Source organism: Anopheles arabiensis, chromosome 2 (genome assembly GCF_016920715.1).
Source record: "Anopheles arabiensis isolate DONGOLA chromosome 2, AaraD3, whole genome shotgun sequence".
NCBI lineage: Eukaryota > Metazoa > Arthropoda > Insecta > Diptera > Culicidae > Anopheles > Anopheles arabiensis.
In genome coordinates, this window is record NC_053517.1 from 37,781,695 (window position 1) to 37,803,403 (window position 21,709).

The following is a 21,709-nucleotide window of genomic DNA, read 5'->3' on the forward strand; positions in this document are numbered from 1 at the left end:
GCTACCACTGTGCGGTCATTCATCAATATTCTGGAAAAGTAATTTTCAAAATTAAAAAATGTGCCAATCTCGTTTTAATTTAATTTACAGAAAAATACTTCCTTTTTTTATTTTCAGAAGCAAATGTTGATAATAAATCTTCCATTAAAATGTCACACATTTGACCACTTCCGGAGTGACAGTGAGCGACACAGCACGTAAATAAAAACACCAAAGAACACAACCAAACAAGCTGACAGTGGAGAAGCAGCGAAAAAGTCACGCAGAAGAAAGAAAGGAGTGTGAAAAAAAAAACTCAGCAGGAAATCTGTTCCGTCAGCCACTGGACAGGAAGAGCCACGGCCTGGGGTGATTAAGCAGCTAAACGCGCAGAAAGCAGACAAATACGTTCCGGGCCCCCGTACCCCCTTTGGCGAATGGTGACGAACAGGAGGATACGCAGCTGTGTGTGAGCGCTAGTCCGTGATTTGGTTAACCCTCCGCCACACACACACACCCTCTCTCCGTGCAGAATGTGACACCGTTCCGTGCAAGACCGTGTCGAGAGTCGTTCGCTGGTGCAATGGCGCTAGCGAAAGGAAAGTGAGCCGTGAAGGAGTAGCGAGATTTGCATTCCCCATCGTCACCCGAACTCGGCCCCTGGCTGCCTTCGACCGCGCAGGAGGGGAGGGCGGTTATACGGTGCAGCGGAAAGGCGACTGTGTGTGTGTGTGTACGTGCGTGCGTGCAGTGTTGGGGCAGCAAGTAGGGCAGCAGACGGCACGAGGGTGCTTCCCCACCTGCCCTGCCAAAAGGTCCTGCAAAAGTCGTCGCCTGCTTTGTGGAAAGCTCGTGGTGTGCATCGAGTTTGTGTATGTGTCTGTGTGTGTGTGTGCGTGTGTCCAACAGAGTTTTGGGGTGAATCCGTGAGTGTATTTTTTTCGCCCGTGCCAGTGTGTGTGAGTGTGTGCGTTATTTGTTTTAGCACCAGTGCAAAAGGGCAATAATTCCGGCCGATCGGCGCCATCCTTCCATCCTTCCGCGTGTTTGTTTTTGTGTCGGGACGGGATAATCGAAGGCACAATACACACATACGCCACCGTTGTTGCAAGAGACCGTTGACAAAACAGTAGTGTTCGCGCGTGTGTGTATGTGTGCGTGTTCTGGCTGCAGCAACGAATAGCCTTCACTTCCCCCCGCCCCCTCCCTCCGCACCTGGCCCCGGGTGATTTGCCGTTCGAAAGTGGAGTGGTCTTCCGGAAGTGCAGCGAAGCGGAATGCCGCTCGAGCATCTGCAAATGTTTGTTTATCTACTGCACAAATCCAAGTACCGAAGAAAACGGGACCCACCACCGATCCGGCCGATGGTGGGTGGCCGGCCCGCCAGCCCCCACAGCAGTGTGTGGCGCCTTGCGCTGCTGGTGCTGCTCGCTTTATCGTGCCAGCTCGGCCCGACCGTGCTCGTCTCGAGCCACGGGCTGGCCGGGGTGGCCGACCCCGGCAAGTGCAGCGAGGTGCGCTGCATGAACGGTGGCGTCTGCAAGAACGGCACCTGCCTCTGCCCGGACGGCTGGCAGGGGTCCGAGTGCCAATTCTGCGGTGGTAAGGTTAGGTAAGTGTCGTCATTTCGAAACCTGTTTGCTACAAAAGGAGGAAAAGGTAGAGAGAGGAAGGGAGAAGAAGGAGGAGGAAAAACAACAGCACAAGAATCAACGACGGGAATGGGGCAGGTGGGACGAGCGGGGATCACTGTACACTCTCCCGAAGCACTGCCGTCCCAGTGACCTGCATTTGAAGCTCTCCACTCTGCTCTCTGGAAGCTATTCCCTCCATCCCCACCCCCTCCTCGGTCACCCCAATACCAGTTCAAAACCCGACCCGCCTGCTGGTCGCGCTCATCCAGAGCCTACTTTGGAGCGCCGCCGTTCTGTAATCGGATTAAAGTTGGCCATGGAAAAGCGGCGTATGGAACTGGAAGCGCCGCTGTTCTGCGCCACCGTGCGTATTTTCCGTGCGAGTGAATCCAATCAAATGCTTCTCTTGCTGCACTTTTTGGATATGTCCATCAATTCACTATTGGTTATGGTCCACCCACAGTGTTTGTGTGTGTGTGGGTGGCTTTAGGAAACACAACGGAATAGAACAGCTGTTAGCAAATGCCAACCGTCCGCTTGTATAAAACCGTAGAAAAAATGGCTTAACATGAAAAGTTATAAATACAATCACCCCTCACCGGGGTGTGCGTATACGCAGATATCGTGAGGGCAGTTCGGTTCTGTTGCACATCCTTCGTGCCACGAACGGTAGCTGCTTGTTCATTGGTCATAATGGAGAAGAAAGGTCCATCTCCCCCCGAGAAAGGTCCATAATCCACGGCCAACTCCGACATCGATGTTGTCGGGGTGAGAAAAAATCATACCCGAAGCGGCAGAAAATTGGGTTGAATTGTGTTCCGTTTTTTTCCCCCGGTCCGCGACTCGTGGGGAGCAATTTTGGAGGTGGATTCTTTTTCCACTTTGTTTGTTCGCTTGGCTTTGGTGGCAGTTTGGTGTGCACGGGATTGGGTCTTATCTGTTCGGGACTTTAATTACGTTTGGGGTGAGCGTTGAGCCAATAGCACAGAGAGAGATAGAGAGAGAAAGAGAGATACAGAGTGTTTGTTTGTGTGTGAGAGAGAGATAGGTAACCGTCTCATCTCACATTATCTTGGGCCAGTTTCTTTATGGTTTCGGAACTGTGGCAGAGCTACAAGACGCCAAGTAGGCTATCCGTATGGTTGCGAGCCGTGGGGGTGATACGATAACAGCCCCAAATGGACGGGATGGGGGGTGGAAAGGGAACATAAATGCGCAATGATATCACCAATCACCAGCGTGTCTGCGTATGTGCGGGCATGTTTGTTGAACGACGAGGATTGAATGTTTATAGTAGAAGGTATAGTTTTGGTACCAAAAGTGTCCCAAAAATATGTTTCAAGGTCGTCAGCTGATAAGACATTGCTTAGTTTGTATTTAATTCTTTCGGTGCTACAAAATTGTCATGAGCATCACGAGATTTTCAACAAAGAAAACAATGAACATACCCGTGGTAAATTGATGTTCATTGCTGATACTCACAAGCTAAGCTTCATGCCGTCATAAGCATAATCATAAGCTAAGCATAATCATCACTTTTTCTGGCTGTGAACAGTGCTGCCAAATTCCCCTGTTTCAGTCACCAACAATCATGACTGAAACGAAGCTCAAATCAGCTCACGAACACAACTGAGATGATCAGAGGTGAAATGAGTTGAAACAAAATCATGTCAGCGTCACGATCTCTACTGTGATGATCAGAGGTGAGATTCAAACAGTTGGTGTATCACTCACTTGCTCACGACATTTTGTGTGGGTGATAATCACGACATTCGTGGAATATACTTGGATTGTGGTCCCAAGCATCTAAATGAGCATGCTTTCTCGCTCTGTCTGGTTTGATGGTGTGTCGGGTCAAACAGAGCAAGACACCATGCTCATTTTGTTTGTTGAAACCACTCGCACGCACCGCATATCTCCCATGACTATCGTGATGATCACCAACTGAAAATGTCGTGACCAAGTAAGCGGCCAAGAGTTGAGTGCTAAACAAATGTCACCAAGCATGTGATGGCCGCAACAACTGTTTGAGTCTCACCTCTGATCATCCCAGTAGAGCTTGTGATGCTGACATTTTGATTTTTCAACCTGAATTTGTCATGACTATGTTAGTGACATTTTGCAGAACAGATCATAGTAAAAAAAGTCATGATATAGTGACTGGCCAAGCGTTGGTTGCAAAAATGTCACCAAGAATGCATTGTGCACACCAATCATTTTGAGTATCACCTCAGTCAGATTTTTGTTATTACATTGACAGTGACATTTTGCAGCACTGAATTCTTTAAGCTAGCGACAGGTATAGAGAAGCAAAACAGTAAAGCAAAGGGGTACGCTAAATGTAAAAAAGTTAAAAAACGAAACCACCCATAAACAGTACGTACCTAAGCTTATTGATTGGTGTATTTTCCATTTTAGACTGACGGAACCATCGGGCAGCATCCACGATGGGCTGGGCAACTACTCGATCGGCGTCAAGTGCAGCTGGCTGATCGATGCCCGCGAGCACAACAGCATCACCGACAAGGTGTCGACCGAGCCGGGCCGTCCCTCGGTGATTCGGCTGCACCTGGAAGAGTTCGCGACCGAGTGCGGCTGGGACCATCTGTACGTGTACGATGGCGATTCGGTCGAGTCGCCGCTGCTGGCCGTGTTTAGCGGGCTGATGTACAGGAAAAACTTCACCATCCGCCGCATTCCGGAAGTGTTCGCTCACTCCGGGTCAGCCCTGCTTCACTTCTTCAGCGACGATGCGTACAACATGTCCGGCTTCAACATTTCGTACCAGGTGAACGCCTGCCCGACGAACGACTCGTCGCTCAACTGTTCCGGCAACGGGGACTGCTGGAATGGGGAGTGCAGCTGCAACAGTGGGTTCACCGGCGCGGCCTGCAACATTCCCCGCTGCCCGAACTACTGCTCCGCCCATCTGGGGCGCGGGGTGTGCGACAGGAAGCAGCAGCGCTGCGTCTGCAGCGCGGGCTACACCGGCAACGACTGCTCGCAGGCGATCGCGCACGGCTACTGGACGGCGATCGATGCCGGCGAAACGGAGGGCTTCACGCCGCCGGGCAGCGCGTCGCACGGGGCGGCCGTGTTTCACGACACGCTGTACGTGATCGCGGGCGAAAGCTACGGCAAGGCGGAAGCCCTGCTCTACATGTACGACTTCAACGGCAAGGTGTGGGAAACGGCCCACACCGAGAGCAGGCCGGCGCCGGAGCTGCGGTACGGCGCGTCGACCGTGATCTTCGGCGACAAGATCTTCATGTACGGCGGCGTGATCGAGGGCAGGGGCGTTTGCGGCGAGCTGTGGGCGTTCGATGTGAGCGCCAAGATTTGGGAAAACATCACCGTGAAGGCGGAACAGTGCAACGACACGTACGAGATGTGCGGGCCGCTACGGTCCGCCGGCCACACCGCCACGATCGTGTCCAACTACGACCAGGTCGGTGGGAAGAAGGTGCTGACCGGCGGGGGCAGCTCCCAGAAGATGGTGGTCATCTTTGGCCACTCGCCGCAGTTCGGCTACCTCAACACGGTGCAGGAGTTTAACTTCGGGACGCGCGAGTGGCGCATCGTGCCGACGCGCGGCTACCCGGTGAAGGAGCGGCTACGGCCACTCGGCCGCGTACGACCCGCTGCGCGAGCGCATCTACGTGTACGGCGGCATCGTGTCGGAGAGCGACAGCTCGCAGCTCCTGAGCAACAAGCTGTACAGCTACGAGCCGCACGAGCGGCTGTGGACGCTGCTGGAGACGGCACCGACGGCGCGCTTCCTGCACACGGCCAACTTCCTGACGCCCGGTCTGATGATGGTGTTCGGCGGCAACACGCACAACGATACCTCGCACAGCTTCGGCGCGAAGTGCTACTCGCGCGACCTGATGGTGTACGACGTGCTGTGCGACTCGTGGCACGCTCAGCCGATGCCGGACGACCTGTACGCGGATCTGGCCCGGTTCGGGCACTCGGCCGTCGTGTTCGAGCGTTCGCTGTACGTGTACGGCGGGTTCGACGGGCAGATGGTGAACGATATGCTCCAGTTTACGCCCGGCGACTGTCAAGCGTTCAATCGCACCGACCAGTGTCTTAATGCGCGCCCGGGCGTCAAGTGTGTGTGGGACATCCAGAAGAGCCGGTGCCTGCCGGCGGCCGCGGTGCAGCGCGAGCGGCTGTTCGACCGCGACCAGGAGGGGCTGGAGGTGTGCCCGAAAAAGAGCCGGCTGGTGATGACCCAGCACGAGCTGATGGATTACGAGCTGTGCAGCCAGCTGACGACGTGCCAGGGCTGCGTGTCGACCGCGTACGGCTGCATGTTCTGCGGCATCGGCAACGGGAAGGGCATCTGCGTGAAGGAGAAGTGCCCGGACGTGTCTTACACGTACCGGGCCGACTTTTATCCCACCAAGGCGCTCAAAGACTGCCCGGACAATGATGAGCACGTGTGTGCGCAGCTGCACGGCTGCCACGCCTGCACCGCGGTCAGCGTGTGCCACTGGGACTACGAGCACAGCAGGTGCCAGTACAGCCGGAACAAGTCGGGCGACGCGCTGAACGACGCCTGCCCGCCGGCCTGCTCGGGGCTGACGTCCTGCGGCAACTGCACGCAGGAGGAGTGCATCTGGTGCCAGAACGAGCAGCGGTGCGTGGACAAGAACGCGTACACGGCCAGCTTCCCGTACGGCCAGTGTCGCGAGTGGACGACCGGCTCGAGCAAATGCCGGGCGGCGAGCAGTGGCAAGAGCCAGTGCGGGTTCTACCGCACCTGCGCCCAGTGCCGGGACGATCCGGCCTGCGGATGGTGCGACGACGGCTCGCTGACCGGGCTCGGCAAGTGTCTGCCGGGCGGGGACAGTGGCGCACACGAGGAGTCGGAGTGCCCGGCGCAGCGGTGGCATTTTACGCACTGCCCGAGCTGCCAGTGCAACGGGCACAGCACCTGTCCGGATGCGAAGACGTGCAAGCAACCGTGCAGCAATCTAACGTTCGGCCCGAACTGCGACAAGTGCAAACCGGGCTTCTGGGGCAACCCGGTGAACGGAGGCATCTGCCAGAAGTGCGAATGCAACGGCCAGGCCCAGTACTGCCACAGCGAGACGGGCAAGTGCTTCTGCAGCACCAAGGGGCTGGCGGGCGACCACTGCGAGAAGTGCGACGCGACCAACCACTACCACGGCGATCCGAGCCGCGGGTCGTGCTACTACGATCTGACGATCGATTACCAGTTCACGTTCAACCTGTCCAAGAAGGAGGATCGCCACTTCACGCAGATCAACTTCCGCAACTCGCCGGTCAAGCCGGACATCGATGCGGACTTTACGATCACGTGCAGCGTGGCGGCGCGCATGAACATCACCATCCGGACGGCGGGCGGTATCGAGAAGCCACTGTTTTCCGCGGTCAACTGCTCCACGTTTCGGTATCGCTTTTCCAAGGCCGAGCATCAGTTCGGCGTCGAGGACAATGTGACGCTCACGACGTTCTACGTGTATGTGTACGACTTTCAGCCCCCGCTCTGGATACAGATTGCGTTTTCGCAGTACCCGAAGCTGAACCTGCAGCAGTTCTTCATTACCTTCTCAACGTAAGTAAAACCACAGGGGTTGGTACTGTAAAATGTATTAATTGTCCGTTACGGTTTGCACTGTTTCTTCGGTTCGGTTTTTGGCGCAGATGTTTCCTCTTACTCCTCGTCATGGCGGCCATTCTGTGGAAGATCAAGCAACATTACGATATGTTCCGGCGTCGTCAGCGTCTGTTTGTTGAAATGGAGCAGATGGCATCGAGACCATTTTCGCAGGTAAGTGTGCTTCCCACTGGTCAAAAACTGGTAAACTTGATGGAAAGAAAAATTTCCTTAAAATGATGTTACTTTACTCAGGTTTTGGTGGAGATTGAAAGTAGAGAGTACAACGAGCTATCGCCAGCGGTAGAAAACATCACAGCTGCACCGCGGAAACGTAAAAAGGTAGTTGATCGGACTGTTACTCAATGATCCTGTACATTACATCGTTCGCATTGCGTTCTCTATTTCCAGGACTCACCCAGTCCGATTGCACTGGAGCCGTGTGAAGGCAACAGGGCGGCAGTTCTTTCGCTTCTAGTCCGGCTGCCAACGGGTAGGTGCAAAGGGGTCACAGGAAGTTGTACACGAAACAAAACAATCCCACTGACACAAACTACTTCCATTTGCAGGCGGCCTTCAGCATTCTCCTCCCTGGTCAATCGGCAGGTCTTGCCGTCGCAAGTGCATTAGTAACGTTAGGAAACCCACGACGCTCGTCGATAGAACATCCGAAGGAACCTAAGACTAAGCGTAAGCAGAGCCAACACCCTGATAGCTGTATATAAGATATCGTGTCTCTACGTGTACGTCCTCCCTCCCCTTTGGACAAAGCAAACCTGGGGTCACAGCAGGGGTCAAACACGCTTGGCGGCAATGCGCCGGCCGGACCTCAAACCCTACCGGGGATCATACAATATGTGTGTGGACTAAATGTGCCGAATAACGACTGCTATTCGCATCCACCCCACTCCCGCCTCCCTCCCCACGCATTCGGTGTGTGTGTGTGTGTCCGTTAAAAAAAGGTGAACCGGCGCTAAATGTACGTATGACATCAGCAACAGGGCACATCAGTTAGCAAGGGAAGGGAAGAACGAAGCTTTATTGAAGGTGAAGCGAATTCGAAACGGCACCGCCGTTGGGTAAAGACGAATGAAAGCGAGCTAGAATGGCTTGCAAGCCTGGATAAAATACAGAGTCTGAGACTAGATAAACACACACACCCACACATACACATATACATACGCGCATCTGCGAAGAAAGGCGTGGGGTTTACAATAATGCTAATTATTAATTACACTACCAATAATAATAATTATAAAATAATAATAATAATGATCATGAAGCTGCTGCTGCTGCTGCTGGTAATGCAGATGATGGTAGCCGATGGCGGCAACGTGCAGTACACGGTCGGATAAAGAGCGTAATGTGGAGGAGTGAGTTGGGTTTATTTTTGCATGGTTAATTGTCTAATTTTTAAAACTGTAGTCAGGGGCTGTAGTAATTAGAAACCAACCGCTAATATCGCCTTGTTTTGGGGGCGGTGCGTTTTTTCTTGAGATGTTCCGTAGCGCGAGCAAGAGAAGGAGAGTGCGTGTCTCCAGGCGATAGAATTTCAGTTTTCTGGTGTTTTGTTTCGTGCGTAAGAATTTTTGAAAGCAATGGCCAGATGTTTGTGAGTAGAGCTCTCGGCCATGGTTCAGTGCAGCATTGCTCAAACCTTTGCCAATCTGGGGGTTGTATGACCCGTAATTTTCAAGCGATGTATCGGAAAAAGTGTGCTTAAGCTGTGTATCGTTTGCTATTTTAAGTGAAGCCGTTCTTCAACAGTGCGGGAGGATAGGACTTGCTACATTTGCTGCAGACATTTATTTGCATTACAACATGTGCATGTGTGCGTGCTGTAAAAAAATACTCACAAGCGGGGAGAAAAAGGACTGGAGAATTGGTAGAGCAAATAATTCTCCTTCGTCTGATTGGTTTGAATTGTGCGCTGCTTTGTTTTGGTTTTTGTTTGTTTAAATCTACTCTGATCTAAGGGAGATAAAGAAGAAAAACACTACAGTGAATATTAGAGGGGGAGGTGCAAGATACATTTTAAACATTCATTTATGCACTTTTTCATCCTCTACTAGGCCAAAGTAGTGAGTGAAACATGAATTTTAACGCCAAATTCATGGTATCGATTTTATGCGCGATCACATTGACTGAAACACATAGAAACATGCTGCTATAATCGGATGGGGACAAACGAGAGTAGAATGTAATGCGGGAATGGAAGAATGGAACAAAATAACGTAAAAAACAAGCCGTTACAGAGAGAGAGCGAGAGAAAAGTGCCACGTGGATAGGGCACTGTGCAGATAGAGTGCGGTTAGTAAGCCGTTGTTGTAGTGGGTTCGAAAGTGGCCCTAGAAAAAGCAAATCGGAGTGCGAAACAAAACATTGAATGCTGAGTGTATGTGTGTGTGAGAGAAAGGAAAAAAACAATGTGATTATTAGATATTTATTAATCCACAGACACTGAACTTCACTTCGCCGTCTGTGTCCTCTGTTCCGCGTGTTCTCATCTCATGCCGTCTTAGTGCGTTTGCGGGGGGTTTGGTTTTGCGTTTTGGGTTTGTTTTCCGGGGTTTTCCGTTACTGTGCCACGCGGACGGCACCGCGGCACGGCAATTTAGAAGTGATCTCGCATACCCGTTCCATAATGAAGGATCCAACGCGATCGCGATCGTGTGCGCTATATCGGTCGTCGGTTGTTGAGCTTCCCGCGGCACCCTCAGTCGCTTGTAAAGGTCTGTCGCGTTTAAATAGCAATAGGTTTCATCAGAATCTGTGTTGTGTTCTCTTGTGCAAAGCATTAGGGGTGGGTAAGCCAAGGGTGTGTGTGTGTTGGAAGGGGTTTTTAGAGGGACCGGTAGACCGACCGCGTGTGCGAATGATGAGGTTTTGAAACAGAGGTGTGCGCGTGTTCGTAAAGGTTAAAACAAACATTGGCAAATAAAAAGTGAAAGGAGGCCACCCAGCATGCCCAGGCCACCGAAAACAACCGCTGCTACAAAACGCTTTAGGATATTATAGCAACGAATGAGGACATTTAAACAACAAACAACCATCCTTGGTGTGTTTGTGGGGTGTATATGCGCTGCAGCAATGAAACAATATCGCCCTCGGACACTTTCCCACGTCGCAGAACAAAGAGGAATGGGCATTTGTCGCCTTTCAACAAAATTTAGCATAAGCGTATACGTGTGTGTGTGTGTGTGCTAACGTGTTTCCGTTTTGCAGAGAGACTGTGACTATAATATAAAAGAATATGTATACATATGAACTGAACACAAATTACATTATTTGAGAGTGCGATGCGCCCGATTATCTTTGACCCACACACACACACATAATGCTTTTTTAAATGCAGGATCATAAACGTGGTCACCGAAATTGGTTTGGTTTTGGGTTAGCTCGTTTGGTTTCGATACTATATAGCCTCTGGAAGTGTAATCGATGCCAGCATAGCACACCGAAACCTCCCGGAGATGGCATGGTAAGCAATAAACCGCAAGTGGACGGGCAGCGGTGGGTAGTGCGGCCGTAGTAGGACAGAGAAGGATACGAATTTTAAACAACAGGACACAAGCGATGAGTTGGTTAGAGTGTGCCGAAACAGAGGTTGACAGGCATGGCAACCTCGCGCATACATATAAGCAAATACAGTGAGCAAAGCAGGCCGTAGTCGGGAGATCAGCACGAGCGAGCAAGTAGGCATGGATGGAGGCCGGCAGAAATAGTATACAACACGAGGATGATGTGCGTTTTCTAGTGCAACGAAGGGAAGATTTTGAAGCAAAGCTAGTGCTGGAATAAACGTGTCCGGGGGGTTTTTATCTTACAAAGCCGAAAATCAAACGAAATCTACTTCTCCACTCACTCCACCACCACCACCAATGACAAACATCGGAAAAAAGCATGAAAAATGGAAGAAATTAAGTATTTTAACGGCATTTGTTGGCAGTAATAAAAGAACAGTCAAGAATACCAAAAACCGTATTTCTGGTGTGGCAACAGGGTGTGGCAGAAACGAACGAAAGGTCGAGGTAAGATAAATTATATTTTATTTTGTAACGTTCATCAAACGGGGAAGAAGGTCCTTACAGGATAGTGGTTCTTACTCTTCATTAAATCGCACCATTCTTTATGGGCAAATACCTAGACAAAACATCGTAACGCGCACGGGACAGTGTATTTAAGGTGTAGGTAAGGGTGGAGGTTAGGTGTGTTAAGCAAAAGCACCCGCCGAAGTGTGCCATGTGCAAACCCCGGCCCTCTTCACGAACGCAGCGCCTGCAATCGGTTCTGCATTTCCTTCATATCGTCCTCCTCGTCCGCGTCCTCCGCTTCGGCGCGCGACGTCGACGGTTCGTCCTTGGTCGGGTTGGCGAGCGGGGTGGCCGGTGCCTCGCCCAGCTTGCCCGCCGTTATTTCCCACAGCACGTGATCGATCTCCTTCTGCGCTTCCTCCTCCATCTCCTCGACATCCTCGAGTGATTCCATCGTTTCGTCGATCATCTCCTCGATGATGCCGGCCTTCATCATTTCCTTCGACATTTCGCGCATCGAGGCGGCCACCTCCGGCAGCTTCACCAGTGCCTGCATCGCCTGCATCACCTCGGTCGACTTGGCCAGGGAGCCGGCCACTCGCACGGTCGCCATCTGGTTCTTCATCTGCAGCTGCACCGAGTTGATGTGCGCCTTGCTGGTGTAGATTTTGTTGATCGCTTTGCGCGATCGGATCAGCTCCTTGGCCAGTATCGTGCACACCTCCTTGTCGTTCTTTTTCGCCGCCTCCTTCAGCGACCGTTTGATTTTGTCCTCCTCCCGCTGGATGGACCGTACCTGGCGGTCGAGTGCGAACGATTCCTTGCGCAGCTTCGAAGACCATTCCTGCACCTGTGTGTGTGTGTGTGTGTGTGTGTGTGTGTGTGTGGAAGGGTAAAACGGTGAGCATCTTGGCAGGCGGTTCGATCATTTGCGTCGCTTACCATATCTTTCGGATTGCGGTCCTGTGATTTGCCAAACAGACCCATCGTTGCGAATGGAAAAGAAAAACAACTGTAAAATCACGCGCACTAAACAGCGATGAACGGAATAAACTAGGTGATTTAAGTGGAGTTCCTACTGCACAGCCAATGAACTGCCGAAAACCAGCGAAAGAGCGCACCACCTTCTTCGCTTCCTTTCACAGCCAGCTTATGATTGCATTTGTTTTGTTATGATTCACCACCGAACCGAGCGCAACTGCTGGCGCTGCAGTGAAGGAATGCGAATGCCCTTGAGTTTGACAGATATGTTGACGGGGTTGGATAATTTGTTCTAACGGGCAATTTCCTTCTTTCGCGATATTTTTACGATCAAAACGCGCTACTTTTACATGATACACGCTACGGGCAAGCAGATTTGCTCGTATTTTGCTGTTTTTTGTGTGAATATTTTTCCGTTCTGCAAAATCTGTAAACAAACCGCTGTCATCGTCGATGTCAATGTGCGTGAATGCGCGCGTGTGTGTGTGTGTTCGATTTGACAGTTGCCTCTGCTGTCAGCACACGTGCAGGATCAAAACAAAAGCGAACGGCCGGGTCGGGTGCGCTTGCCGTGCAGGCGCAATTACTTTTGCCGGGTTTCTGTAGTGGTCGCACGGAATTACACAATACTGCATCAGCAGACAAAATGCTGGTCAACGGTCCCCGATGGACGCGATGCTGCCGGGCGATGCTAAACTCAGTGCACAGTGTATCACGCGGTACGGTCGGTGTTCGGCGAACATTGCTTCACCCCGGCAGCCCCGCTACGACAGGCACGTCGTACCGGGGCAAAAAGGACGATACGCGACTGTTTACGCCGATCCCAATACGGCCCAGCCCGGACGATATAAATGTCGGCGCCGAGCTGACGGGAGCGTTAGATAAGGCGGAAATGCTAAAGGTCATACTGAAGTTTAGCAATCGGAAGGAGATCAAGTTCCTCTGTCTGGAAAATGGTATCGACTGTAAGTGATATTCCTTCGGGGGTTTAAGTTTGAAGTTAGGAAAGCGCTTGGTAACAATACGCTTGCTCTCCTCCAACCCATAGCGAATCTGCAGCAGCAAGCGTTCGTTAGCTTCCGGAAGTACTGTCTCGACACGGATGCGCTGCCGGCCGATCTGCACGTGGTGCTCAGCGATATACTGCAGGGCGCGGGGCACGTGGACGACATCTTTCCCTACTTTTTGCGGCACGTGAAGCAAATCTTCCCCCACCTCGAGTGTATGGACGATTTGAAGAAAATATCGGACCTCCGTCAACCGGCCAACTGGTACCCGAGTGCGCGCGGCATGAACCGCAAGGTGATTTTCCACTCGGGGCCCACCAACTCGGGCAAGACGTACCATGCGATGGAGCGCTTCCTGGCGGCCAAATCGGGCGTCTACTGTGGGCCACTGAAGCTGCTGGCCAGTGAGGTGTACAATAAGAGCAATCAGCGAGGAACGGCCTGTGATTTGGTGACGGGCGAGGAGCGCAAGTTCGCCAACCCGGATGGGAAACCGTCGGCGCATGTGGCGTGCACGGTGGAGATGACTTCCATCAATACACCTTGTGAGTAGAAAAGCAGTCTTTGCATCTCCAGAGTAAGCTCGTGGACTGAATTATTTCCTGTTGAAGAGCAAGCCTTGAGTAAAATAGTAGGCTATGATTATTAATGTAAGATTCTAGAAATATAGTCTTGTTCCAACCAGCAACCTTTACACAGCTACTCTCTACAGGTTATGGGCCCAGACTCGAAAATTGATTAAAGATCCAGAATATCGAAGACTTGAATCTAGAAAGTTTAGTGAAAATGGCGCTTCCTAGCTCAAGCAATTCCTCGTCAAGTTTCGTCGGTTCGACAAGTATTCCCTCCATTGAACGTCTGCTCGGTCGGGAAAATTGGACATCCTGGAAGTTTGCTGCTAAAACGTTTCTACAACTCGAAGGACTTTTGGGAAGTAGTAAAACCTGTGAAAAAAGAGGATGGAACTTTCGAAACGGTGGACGAAAAAAAGGATTTGCAAGCCAGATTGAAGCTCATCCTTTTACTCGACCCAACAATTTATGTCCATATTGAAGACGCGGAATCGGCTCGATCTGCTTGGGACAAATTGGAAATGGCGTTTGAGGATAAAGGGCTTTCTAGGCAAATCGGCTTGCTTCACAAGCTGATTAAGTCTGATTTGGATACATGTGGCTCAATGAATTCATACGTGAATCAGGTAATATCCACGGCAAACCAACTAAATGCCATTGGTTTCCAAATTGCCCGACTTGTGGGTAGGAATGATTCTTTTGGCTGGTTTACCGGAAGAGTATCGACCGATGATTTTGGCTATGGAGAATTCTGGTGTTGCAATCACAGGCGACTATGTGAAGACAAAACTTCTTCAAGAGAGGCCGTTGCTATGTAACGAAAATGTTCAAGCGTTAGCCACTAACAAACGTCGTGAAGTTTTCAAGCCAAAACAGAAGCCTTCTTCGTCGAAAGGTCCGCAATGTAGGAAATGTGGCCGGTATGGTCATATTGCGAAATTCTGCAAGGATGATCGAAAAGGAGGAACAACGTTGTGTACGGTGCTATCGACATTTGGAAACAGTGAAGCTAACGAGTGGATTTTGGATTCGGCAGCGTATGCGCACATGACTAGCAACAAGGATTTATTGAGCAACCTGCAAAACGCAACAGGTAAAGTAGTTGCTGCTAACGGAGGAACTCTGGACATTGTCGCTCGTGGAACTGCTATAATACAACCGAAATGCATGGAAGAGATTGTAACGATCAGCGATGTAAAGCTGATTCCAGGTTTAACATCGAATTTACTTTCGGTTAGCAGGATGGTAGAAAAGGGATATACTGTTCAATTCAACACCAAAGGTTGCAAAGTATATAACCCTAGCGGCAAGTTGGTGCTTACTGGTATTCACAACAATAATCAGTTCAAGGTGGAACAGGTAGCGAACAACATGCAGGAGGCTCTGTCGTGTAACACAGCAGAAAGTTTCGAATTGTGGCATAAACGGATGGGGCATCTGGGTGCTGTGAATCTCAAGAAACTTGCTGGTGGTTTGGCAACTGGCATCACATTGAAAAATATGGACGGTGCGGATTGCAGAGTTTGCCCGTTAGGCAAACATTCGAAGTTACCGTTTCCGAAGAAAGGTTCTCGAGCTGAAAATGTCTTGGATTTGGTTCATTCGGACATTAATGGACCGATGGAAACGCACTCGCTTGGTGGACATCGATACTACATCACGTTCATCGATGACAAGACGAGGCGTATATTCGTTTATTTCCTTAAGACGAAATCTGAAGTAGAAGTTTTCGAAGCCTTCAAGAGATTCCACGCGATGGCGGAGCGTCAAAGCGGAAGGAAGCTTAAAACACTACGTACAGATAACGGTAAGGAATATATGAACAAATCCCTAACATCGTTCTTGCAGAAAGAGGGCATCCGCCATGAAACTTCGAACGGATACACACCACAGCAAAATGGACTGGCGGAACGTGCCAACAGAACTATTGTGGAAATGGCGCGGTGTTTACTGTTCGAAGGAAACATGACCAAAGGTTTTTGGGCGGAGGCGGTTTCAACAGCAGTTTATCTTATCAATCGTTCTCCTACACGTGGACACAATTTAACTCCTGAAGAAGCGTGGAATGGAAGAAAACCTGATCTTTCACATCTGCGTGTGTTTGGAACGAAAGCGATGGTAATGATTCCGAAGGAGAAGCGACGTAAATGGGATCCGAAATCTCATGAGTGCGTTCTGACTGGCTTTGATGAAGAAACGAAAGGATATCGTCTGTACGACCATAAAAAGAAGCAAACGATCATTAGCCGCGAAGTAATTTTTTTAGATGAAGGTTGTTCATCGAACGTGACAGTTACAGCAATGCAAGAGCCAAGAAGAACATTCGTTAGACTGGACATCGAGGAAACAACTTCAATCCAACCTGTGCAAATCCCGGTTCCCAATTTTGCACCCGATGCTGGATCAGACAGCACGTTGGAAGAAAATGATGCAGAAACGGATGGTGAACTCGATGAAAGTACGACAGATGACGAAAACAACACTAGTACAGAAACGTTGGTACAATCTGAAGACGATTCGAGTGATTTTCTTGGGTTTTCCGGAAGCGATGTCGATGGCTTTGTAGCAGTTGCGTCTGGTATGTACAGTGGAACATATGCTGATCCTGTTTCACACCAAGAAGCACTCGCTAGGGATGATAGCAAAGAATGGGGGACTGCCATGCAGGAGGAGTATAACGCTCTGATGGAGAACAAAACCTGGACGCTAACTTCGCTCCCGAAAGGAAGACAAGCCATAAAATGCAAATGGGTGTATCGGACTAAATGCGATTCATCTGGAAATTTAACTCGTTACAAGGCTCGTTTGGTCGTCAAAGGATTCTCACAGCGAAAGGGGGAAGATTATGATGAAACGTACGCTCCCGTGGTACGGTATTGTTCGCTGCGATACCTTTTTGCCCTGGCTATCAAGCATGATCTGATGATAGATCAAATGGATGCAGTAACAGCATTTCTGCAAGGAGATCTTGATGAAGATATTTACATGGAGCAACCACCTTGCTTCGTTGATGGACAGCGGAAAACGTTGGTATGTAAACTTAACAAAGCTATTTATGGTTTGAAGCAGGCGAGCCGAGTTTGGAACAACAAACTGGATGCAGCATTACAACGGTTCGGCCTGATACCAACTCAGTACGATCCTTGCGTGTATGTAGGTAGCGAAGGAGGTAAGATCATTATCGTTGCTATATACGTTGACGACATGATGATTTTTAGCAACGATGTGGCATGGAAAAAGCAGCTGAAGAAACATCTTTGTAGTTGTTTCCGTATGAAGGATTTAGGAGCAGCACAGCACTGCCTAGGTATAAGGATTCAACGGACAAAAGAAACCATCAAGTTGGATCAAGAAATCTACATAGAATCTATTTTAAAGAGGTTCAATATGGATAAATGTAAACCAGTGGCAGTTCCAATGAACAACAGTGAGAAGCTGACCAAGGAAGAAAGTCCGAAGAGTAACAATGAAACTGCTGCGATGAAAGATGTGCCGTATCAAGAAGCCGTTGGGTGTTTGATGTATTTGGCACAAAGTACTCGACCAGACATTCTGTACGCGGTGAACATGCTGAGTCGATTCAACAAAAATCCAGGACAAAAACACTGGAACGGAGTGAAGCATGTTATGCGCTATCTTCGAGGGACTTCTAATTTTAAATTGGTTTACAAAAAAATGTAGATTCGAAAATTATCGGTTACTGTGATGCTGATTGGGGATCTGATCCAGATGAACGAAAATCCACCACTGGCAACATCTTTATGGCGCAAGGAGGAGCAATTTCATGGATGTGCAAGAAGCAACCGACGGTAGCCTTATCTACGTGTGAGGCTGAATACATGTCTGTATCGGCGGCGGTACAGGAAGCCTCATGGTGGCGCGGACTTTCTGCGAAACTGGCGAATGCGGATGAAGTGATTGAAATTCGTTGTGACAATCAAAGCTGCATTGCGATCGCGAAGAATGGTGGGTATCATCCACGAACGAAACACATTGATATTCGTCACCATTTCATCAAAGATGCTCTCAGCCGTGGGATTGTCACTCTAGAATATGTTAGCACGGAGGACCAGATTGCAGATGGACTTACTAAACCATTGCAACGGACTAAATTCGAGATTAGTCGCGAGTTAATGGGTATCTCTGAGGCTTGAGGAGGAGTGTTGAAGAGCAAGCCTTGAGTAAAATAGTAGGCTATGATTATTAATGTAAGATTCTAGAAATATAGTCTTGTTCCAACCAGCAACCTTTACACAGCTACTCTCTACATTTCCCCCCTGCCCCCATTTCCCGTCAGATGAGGTAGCAGTAATCGACGAAATACAGCTGCTGAAGGACGTCGGGCGTGGCTGGGCGTGGACGAGAGCATTCCTGGGCCTGATGGCGGAGGAAATCCACGTGTGCGGCGAACCGGGCACGGCCGATCTGCTGCAAAAGCTGTGCGAAACGACGCACGAATCGCTCGAGGTGCGGAATTACAAGCGTCTCACGCCGTTGCACATCGAGGAGCAGGCGCTGCAAACGCTCGACAACGTGCTGCCCGGCGACTGCATCGTGTGCTTCAGCAAGAACGACATTTACGCGGTGTCGCGTGAAATTGAAGCCCGCGGCAAGGAGGTCGCGGTCATATACGGTGGCCTGCCGCCCGGCACCAAGCTCGCCCAGGCGGCAAAGTTTAACGACCCGAACAACAGCTGCAAGGTGCTGGTGGCCACGGACGCCATCGGCATGGGGCTGAACCTGAGCATCCGGCGCGTCATATTCTACTCGATGATCAAGCCGACGATGAACCAGAAGGGGGAGAAAGAGATGGACACGATTTCCGTATCGGCGGCACTGCAGATTGCCGGCCGGGCCGGTCGGTACGGGATGAAGTGGGAGGAGGGCTACGTGACGACGTTTAAGGCGGAAGATTTACCGACGCTGAAGGGCATACTGGGGCAAACGCCGGACCCGCTAACCCAGGCCGGCCTGCATCCGACGGCGGACATGATCGAACTGTACGCGTACCATCTGCCGAACGCGACGCTCAGCAACCTGATGGAGATCTTCGTGTCGCTCAGCACGGTGGACGACTCGCTGTACTTTATGTGCAACACGGAAGACTTTAAGTTTCTGGCCGAAACGATCCAGCATGTGCCGCTGCCACTGCGGGCGCGCTACATATTCTGCTGTGCGCCCATCAACCGCAACATGCCGTTTGTGTGCTCCATGTTCCTGAAGTACGCGCGCCGGTACAGTCGCAACGAGCCGGTCACGTTCGACTGGCTGTGCAATCAGTGTGGCTGGCCGTTCCAGCTGCCGCGAACCATTATCGACCTGGTGCACCTGGAGGCGGTGTTCGACGTGCTGGATCTGTACCTGTGGTTGAGCTACCGGTTTCCGGACCTCTTCCCCGACGAGAAGCTGGTGCGCGATATACAGCGCGAGCTGGACGACATCATTCAGCAGGGCGTGTTTCAGATAACGAAGCTGCTGAAAAACTCGAAACGGCGGTTTCCACCAACACACCGGACGAGGATTCGTTCGTGATGCGGCAGAAGAAGAGCAAGTACTATAGGGAGGCCGGCGCCGGGGCGGGTGGTACGCGCGGCCGTCTGACCGAGCGGCTGCTGGCCCAGGGACTGCTAACGCCAGCGATGCTGCAGGAGCTGAAGCAAGAATGGGACCAGCAGGCGAAACGTACGGGGAAGGGCGGCGGAGGAGCGGACGATGAAGACGATCCGTTCGATGGTGGGAAGAAAGGACCGGGACGCCGAAAAGGCTCGCGCAAAATGAAGTGAACGTTCGGATGACGAGGTGGTAATAAAAAATCAAAAAGAAACGTGCTAGTACAATGCGTGCGTGCTTACTGTTTTATTTGCTGAATACTTTGCCCACGGTGATCAGCACCTAAATGTTGGCAAAACGCATTGCACGTGGCAGAGGGATTGGAGTTTTTTTTATAGAGACTTTGATTCATTTGGCCTCATTCGCCTATTTGTTTAATGGTATTCCCATAATATCCGAACATAAAAAATGCGTCACACAATCCGCTAGAATGGATGCAGTGAGGATAACAAGAGAGCGAGGATACTTTTGTCTCGATCGGTGTCGCTCATACTATCAATCAGTTTCTCTCCTGGTTTAAGTATACGGCGGGAAAGAGACGGCACGTAATCGATCAGTACGGCTGCATGTTCTGCGGCATCGGCAACGGGAAGGGCATCTGCGTGAAGGAGAAGTGCCCGGACGTGTCTTACACGTACCGGGCCGACTTTTATCCCACCAAGGCGCTCAAAGACTGCCCGGACAATGATGAGCACGTGTGTGCGCAGCTGCACGGCTGCCACGCCTGCACCGCGGTCAGCGTGTGCCACTGGGACTACGAGCACAGCAGGTGCCAGTACAGCCGGAACAAGTCGGGCGACGCGCTGAACGACGCCTGCCCGCCGGCCTGCTCGGGGCTGACGTCCTGCGGCAACTGCACGCAGGAGGAGTGCATCTGGTGCCAGAACGAGCAGCGGTGCGTGGACAAGAACGCGTACACGGCCAGCTTCCCGTACGGCCAGTGTCGCGAGTGGACGACCGGCTCGAGCAAATGCCGGGCGGCGAGCAGTGGCAAGAGCCAGTGCGGGTTCTACCGCACCTGCGCCCAGTGCCGGGACGATCCGGCCTGCGGATGGTGCGACGACGGCTCGCTGACCGGGCTCGGCAAGTGTCTGCCGGGCGGGGACAGTGGCGCACACGAGGAGTCGGAGTGCCCGGCGCAGCGGTGGCATTTTACGCACTGCCCGAGCTGCCAGTGCAACGGGCACAGCACCTGTCCGGATGCGAAGACGTGCAAGCAACCGTGCAGCAATCTAACGTTCGGCCCGAACTGCGACAAGTGCAAACCGGGCTTCTGGGGCAACCCGGTGAACGGAGGCATCTGCCAGAAGTGCGAATGCAACGGCCAGGCCCAGTACTGCCACAGCGAGACGGGCAAGTGCTTCTGCAGCACCAAGGGGCTGGCGGGCGACCACTGCGAGAAGTGCGACGCGACCAACCACTACCACGGCGATCCGAGCCGCGGGTCGTGCTACTACGATCTGACGATCGACTACCAGTTCACGTTCAACCTGTCCAAGAAGGAGGATCGCCATTTCACGCAGATCAACTTCCGCAACTCGCCGGTCAAGCCGGACATCGATGCGGACTTTACGATCACGTGCAGCGTGGCGGCGCGCATGAACATCACCATCCGGACGGCGGGCGGTATCGAGAAGCCACTGTTTTCCGCGGTCAACTGCTCCACGTTTCGGTATCGCTTTTCCAAGGCCGAGCATCAGTTCGGCGTCGAGGACAATGTGACGCTCACGACGTTCTACGTGTATGTGTACGACTTTCAGCCCCCGCTCTGGATACAGATTGCGTTTTCGCAGTACCCGAAGCTGAACCTGCAGCAGTTCTTCATTACCTTCTCAACGTAAGTAAAACCACAGGGGTTGGTACTGTAAAATGTATTAATTGTCCGTTACGGTTTGCACTGTTTCTTCGGTTCGGTTTTTGGCGCAGATGTTTCCTCTTACTCCTCGTCATGGCGGCCATTCTGTGGAAGATCAAGCAACATTACGATATGTTCCGGCGTCGTCAGCGTCTGTTTGTTGAAATGGAGCAGATGGCATCGAGACCATTTTCGCAGGTAAGTGTGCTTCCCACTGGTCAAAAACTGGTAAACTTGATGGAAAGAAAAATTTCCTTAAAATGATGTTACTTTACTCAGGTTTTGGTGGAGATTGAAAGTAGAGAGTACAACGAGCTATCGCCAGCGGTAGAAAACATCACAGCTGCACCGCGGAAACGTAAAAGGTAGTTGATCGGACTGTTACTCAATGATCCTGTACATTACATC

At 51.2% G+C, this 21,709-nt stretch overlaps 4 protein-coding genes across 4 annotated transcripts; 3 read left to right on the forward strand and 1 right to left on the reverse strand.

The window, feature by feature from the left end:
- The first annotated feature begins 197 nt into the window (after positions 1–197).
- On the forward strand, positions 198–8,372 carry LOC120896202 (attractin-like). Its single transcript, XM_040300165.1, is given in 8 exon segments — positions 198–1,591; positions 4,032–5,220; positions 5,222–7,200; positions 7,290–7,416; positions 7,498–7,584; positions 7,654–7,735; positions 7,812–7,831; positions 7,833–8,372. Coding segments are annotated over 8 exon segments (3,954 nt in total). The 5' UTR covers positions 198–1,256; the 3' UTR covers positions 7,968–8,372.
- A 2,896-nt stretch (positions 8,373–11,268) lies between these two features.
- LOC120896204 (charged multivesicular body protein 3) lies at positions 11,269–12,663 on the reverse strand. The gene is made up of 2 exons (XM_040300168.1): positions 12,219–12,663; positions 11,269–12,126 (listed from the first exon to the last, which is right to left on the reverse strand). Exons 1-2 carry the CDS (start codon positions 12,261–12,263, stop codon positions 11,506–11,508), a joined length of 666 nt encoding a protein of 221 aa, XP_040156102.1. The 5' UTR covers positions 12,264–12,663; the 3' UTR covers positions 11,269–11,505.
- A 117-nt stretch (positions 12,664–12,780) lies between these two features.
- On the forward strand, positions 12,781–19,673 carry LOC120896203 (ATP-dependent RNA helicase SUV3 homolog, mitochondrial-like). Its single transcript, XM_040300167.1, is given in 4 exon segments — positions 12,781–13,222; positions 13,306–13,809; positions 18,134–19,318; positions 19,321–19,673. Coding segments are annotated over 4 exon segments (2,307 nt in total). The 5' UTR covers positions 12,781–12,903; the 3' UTR covers positions 19,620–19,673.
- A 103-nt stretch (positions 19,674–19,776) lies between these two features.
- LOC120898161 (attractin-like protein 1) lies at positions 19,777–21,670 on the forward strand. The gene is made up of 3 exons (XM_040303614.1): positions 19,777–21,283; positions 21,373–21,499; positions 21,581–21,670. Exons 1-3 carry the CDS (start codon positions 20,013–20,015, stop codon positions 21,668–21,670), a joined length of 1,488 nt encoding a protein of 495 aa, XP_040159548.1. The 5' UTR covers positions 19,777–20,012.
- The last annotated feature ends 39 nt before the right edge of the window (positions 21,671–21,709 follow it).